The sequence below is a fragment of the Alosa sapidissima genome, chromosome 14 (genome assembly GCF_018492685.1).
Source record: "Alosa sapidissima isolate fAloSap1 chromosome 14, fAloSap1.pri, whole genome shotgun sequence".
Classification (NCBI taxonomy): Eukaryota; Metazoa; Chordata; class Actinopteri; order Clupeiformes; family Clupeidae; genus Alosa; species Alosa sapidissima.
Genome location: NC_055970.1, coordinates 26,267,125 through 26,272,124, shown reverse-complemented (window position 1 = coordinate 26,272,124; position 5,000 = coordinate 26,267,125). Strand labels below are relative to the sequence as shown.

At 48.3% G+C, this 5,000-nt stretch overlaps 1 protein-coding gene across 1 annotated transcript in view; it reads right to left on the bottom strand.

The window, feature by feature from the left end:
- si:dkey-237h12.3 (teneurin-3) overlaps positions 1 to 5,000 on the bottom strand; it is a 166,329-nt gene that overhangs the window by 40,215 nt on the left and 121,114 nt on the right. The window contains 2 exon segments of the mRNA XM_042061969.1: positions 427 to 631; positions 4,149 to 4,295. Of these exon segments, the coding sequence (XP_041917903.1) occupies positions 427 to 631; positions 4,149 to 4,295 (352 nt within the window).

Genomic DNA, 5,000 nt, shown 5'->3' with positions numbered 1-5,000 from the left:
GCACCCAATCATGGAATATCCCCATGCTATTTATGAAGTGACCGTCAGCTCTGAGTAAAAGCCACACACACATTTCAGAGGTGCTGATATCCTTCCAGATGTAGTGACCACTGAGTGGCTCTTGGAGACTAAGTGAAATCTTTATGATTTGTCCTCCCACAAACTGTACAACTACTTCTACGTCTCTGCAGCTCAACTGGCCATAGGTCTGATTGATAGGATTGATCAAAGAGCCATCATAGTAATAAAAAGTATATCTGAGCAATACTATTAAATTCTTCTGGATAGGAACATTTACTAAATGGTTATATTTATTTGCAAACACTCTGTAATGGTTAAGAATAATATATAAACTCGAGGGCAAACACTTGGCTCCTGTTTGGGCGCCTTCCCAGGCCAACACTTGACTTCCTGTTGAGTGTGTACCTGCTGTTGAAGGGGTTGTCTCCAGGAAGTGTGTGGCTTCCTCCAGGGCCAATCAGAAAGCTGACACGCTGGTAGAAGTTCTGGGGAGCGGCGCTAGGCTGAATTCCCACAATGCCACTGGGGTCAGGAGAGCCGCGGCAGAATGGAGTCGCCTGACAGGAGCTCTGCAGACAGCAGTCAGGGTCCATGCAGTCCACCAGACCATCTGTGTGGACATGATGAGAGAGAGAGAGAGAAAGAGAGAGAGAAAGAGAAAGAGAGAGAAAAAAAAGACAGCAGTCAAGGATTCCATACTGTTTGTGCACATAGATCAGAGAGGGAGAGAGAGTCAGAGAGAGACAGTATAGTAGTGAAGGCCAGCATCAGAAGTCTGACCACAAGGCAGAAGCAGACAGCCGTCAGGTTTCACACACCCTCCCTACACAGGTAGTCAATAAGAGACCGGGGAAATCCATCGCTGGAAAGAAGTGCTTCATAGGAGTAACTCCGAGAGAGAGAGAGAGAGAGAGAGAGAGAGAGAGAGAGGGAGAGAGAGAGTGAGCAAAGAGGAAGTTTGAGGAAGAGGCAGAAAGAAAGTTCCTGTCTGACTCCTGACCTATCAGCGTGCACTCATAGCATTCTTATTCACAATACAGGACACGCAAGTCTCCCTGGTGCCAACCTTGAGGGAGATACGGCCGGTAGAGTTCAGCTGAGGAAGCACACACACACACACACACACACACACACACAAACACACACAAACACACACACAAACACACACACACACACACACACACACACACACACACACACACACACACACAGACTCCCTCCCTGCCTACAGACACACTCTCCCACTTTTTGTTTACCTCAGACCCTGGTTTGTTTGTGCTTTTTAAAACAGGTGTGTGTCTAATTTAGCAGAGCAGCCAGGTATGACAGGTTTGGCCCAGCAGGCATGGGCTGATCTGAGCCTTCTGCTGCTAATTTGATCAAAATATTCACGAGTGGAGATTGGAGAGGAGCCGGGCGAGAGCACGGGGAGACCCTGGCAGTCACATATCTAAAATAACATTGAAAAAAACACTTTCTCCAAAATATTAATTTTAACAAGTATGTGATAAAAAAGGATCTCCAGTTTAACTAAATTGGCCGTCTGACACAATATTTTAATCAAAAAATGTTCTGCCCTATCTGTTCCATAAATCCAAAAATTGGATACACATGAGTGACACGTCATTTATATTCCGAGGAAGTCGGTCAGACAGACAGACAGGCAGACAGACAGGCTGCCACCCGCTCCACACTCCTCACTGTTCCACTGAGCTCTTTCTCATTCTCCTGGAGAGCACATCAATCCCGTCCATCCGCTCACACAGCACGTCGAGGAGGGGAGGGGGGGGGGGGGGGGGGGGGGGGGCAGGGCCGGGAGGAAGGCAGTGGAGGAGGCGGAGGAGGAGACAGCGGAGGAGGAGCCAGAGGTGGGGGTGACGGGGATGGCGAAGCCGGCTCGTTCTGAGCGGTAACCTCCTCATCACCCAGACTCTAAACTCTGGCTCACCCCTGCGTTGACACGCTCCCCTCACACATCACCGTCTCCCTTCGACACCCCCAACCCTCGCCGTCAGCTCCAACCCCACCAGACACCGCGCCGTCAGCTCCAACCCCACCAGACACCGCGCTGGGTGTTATTACTAAAATATCACACATGTTCACACTCATTTGGACTCCTATCCTGCAGCAGGCATCCACCCCCCCCCCTCTCTCTCTCCTTCAGTCACGCTTTCACATCATATTAAACACTTCTAATCACCAGTCTATCCTCTCTCTCTTTCCCTTCCTCTCCTCTTCTCTCTCTCACTCTCTCTCTCAGTCTCCTTATTACTGAATCTCTCCCACACTCTTTCTTCTGCCCTTAACATTTACACAGTTTTCTGATTGCTCTTGGATTGAGACCTGGGGGACTCATTTCACACCCAGACACAGACACATTTGAATTCTTTATTGGGACAAGTCTCATGACAAGATCCAAATGTAGCATCTAACAGCAGCAAAAGTTGAACTCCATGATGTGCACTTTGCTCAATTCGCACAATCGCTGAGCTCTCCCAGATTGTTTGTGCTACCTGGTGTCAAGTGAGAAGCTGGGTCATAGTTGCACCATTGTTGTATGTGTATTTTGCCAGACCTGAGAGCAGCTAAGCTCTCCTTCAGCGTTATCATTAAGCACATCACGAAGAACACTCCATTATCTATGATTTCAACGGCATTCGACGGATGAGGTATGAGTGTTTGTTAGTGCTGCCAGTGTCCTCCATTGCCTCCATCCAGTGCATGCACACACACACACACACACACACACACACACAGACACGCACGCACGCACGCACGCACGCATGCACGCACACACACACACACACACACACACACACACACACACACACACACACACACACACACACACACACAAACACAGGCCAAAATGAGAGCAGAAAGCTCAGCATCTGGCTCTGATGTGTCCCAGTTCTGGCCCCTCTGAGTTTGTTGATGCAGTTGAGTTTCATCACGTCCCACAGCTCTCTCCTCTCTCCCTCTGCACCATCGATTTCATCTGACTCTGTGCTCCACCTCAACACAGGTACGTTAAGTCCTAAAACACCTGACAAAACTCTCTTCCTGGCCCACATCCCCGGCCTCACACACACTTAATGGGCAGACACCCTCACACACACACACTTAACCGGCAGACACCATCAATCTCTCCGCACAGCACCGGACCACAGAGAGCCAGAGACACGTCCTGGCGCAGAAGGAAAGGACAGAGGTGCTGTTCAGCTACATTCATCACTCCAGATCCCCTCTCCCTTTATCAGTTTACTGTTTCAATCTCTTCCTCCCTCTGCGCTCTCTCTCTCTCTCTCTCTCTCTCTCTCTCTTTCAATCTTTCTCCCTCTGCACTCTCACACTTTCTCTCTCTCTCTCTTTCAATCTCTTTCTCCCTCTGCACTCTCACACTTTCTCTCTCTCTCTTTCAATCTCTTTCTCCCTCTGCTCTCTCTCTCTCTCTCTCTGTATTCCTGTTCCTGTTCCTCCCACCTTCTCTTTCTCTTTTTCTCACCCTCACCCTATCCCCCTATCAATCAACCTATACCTCACCCCCTCCTCTCCCTCTCTCCCTCCCTCCCTCCCTCCTACCTCTCTGTCTCTCCATCATGTGTGAACAGAGACAGCTGCCACACCACTGTTGTTGTGCTGTGCGTGTGCATGGAGACCATCTCACCTGCCCCATGTGGGCGTTCACAGCGACTACACACACACCACACACACTGAGCAGTGTGTGCACCACTGACAGATGCAACATAATTACACCTCTGAACTCCATCTTCCTGTCGCTCACAGACAACCCTGACTGACACAAATAGCAAGAATGCAAAAGCACTGCAAAGACCATCATCAGTGTATTAGTAGCAAATAGACTTCTCTCCCTCCCTCTTTCACTTAGCCTCTCTCCATCCCTCACTCCGAAACCTCTCCCTCTTCTCTCTCTGCCCGCGTTCACAACGTCATTATCAAACTTGCTCACAAAATAATACAACACAATATAGTGGGCAGGACGATGGTGTTGCAGGTGAACACTTCTGGCTTTGATTTGACCAGAATCCTGTAGTTCCTCATCAGAGCTTTTGCATGTGCTGTCTCAGCCCTGGAGCTGTCAATCACATCATCATTCTCACTCTCACCTCCTTCGTTATCTTTGCCGTCGGTGCAGGCGGTCTCCATGGCGATGTCGCACCCGGCGCCCCTCCACCCGACCTGGCAGAGGCAGTGCCAGCCGGTCTGGTCCAGCGTGCAGCGGCCGTTACTGTTGCACAGCCCCGGGCAACCGTCTGTCAATCACACAGAGCCAACCAGTCAGAGAGAGAGAAACACAGTGGGGGAGGTAGCAGGATGGTGGCTGATGGGCTTGGGGCTCAAAGACAACATATCAACTGTTGAAGCACATTTTTGATCTTATTTTGATTTTGATGCTAGCAACACGTCTCAAGTTGGGACAGGTGATGTTTACCTGTGTTGTTTCACCTCTTCTTTTAACAACGTTCTGTAAATGTTTAGTAACTGAGGAGACCAGGAGAGTTTTGAGAATTAAATTAATTTATTTACAGAAACAGGTCTGGTTTTAATGCGAGTACCATCTGAGGTCCAAAAGACCATGGTCATCTAATATTGTTTTTCAGCCCTGTCCCCAGATTTCTCTGAATATTTTAATGATATTATGTACTGTAAATGATGAAATTCCCAAATTCTTTGCAATTTCATGTTAAAAAGCATTATTCTTATATTGTTTTCATTATTTACCCACACAGGTTTACACAGAGTGATGAATACCTCCACATCTTTAATTCTGAGGGACTCTGTCTCTTTGGGGTGGTCGTTATTATCCCCAATCATGGTGCCAGTTAAACTAAATAGTGCTGAAATGTTCCTCCGTTTGTTGTCTTTATCATTACACAACTTTTTCAGCCTTCAGCCCCTCCCCAGCTTTTGAGATGTTGATGGCATCAAATTCAACAGACAAATTTGTCAATAAATAA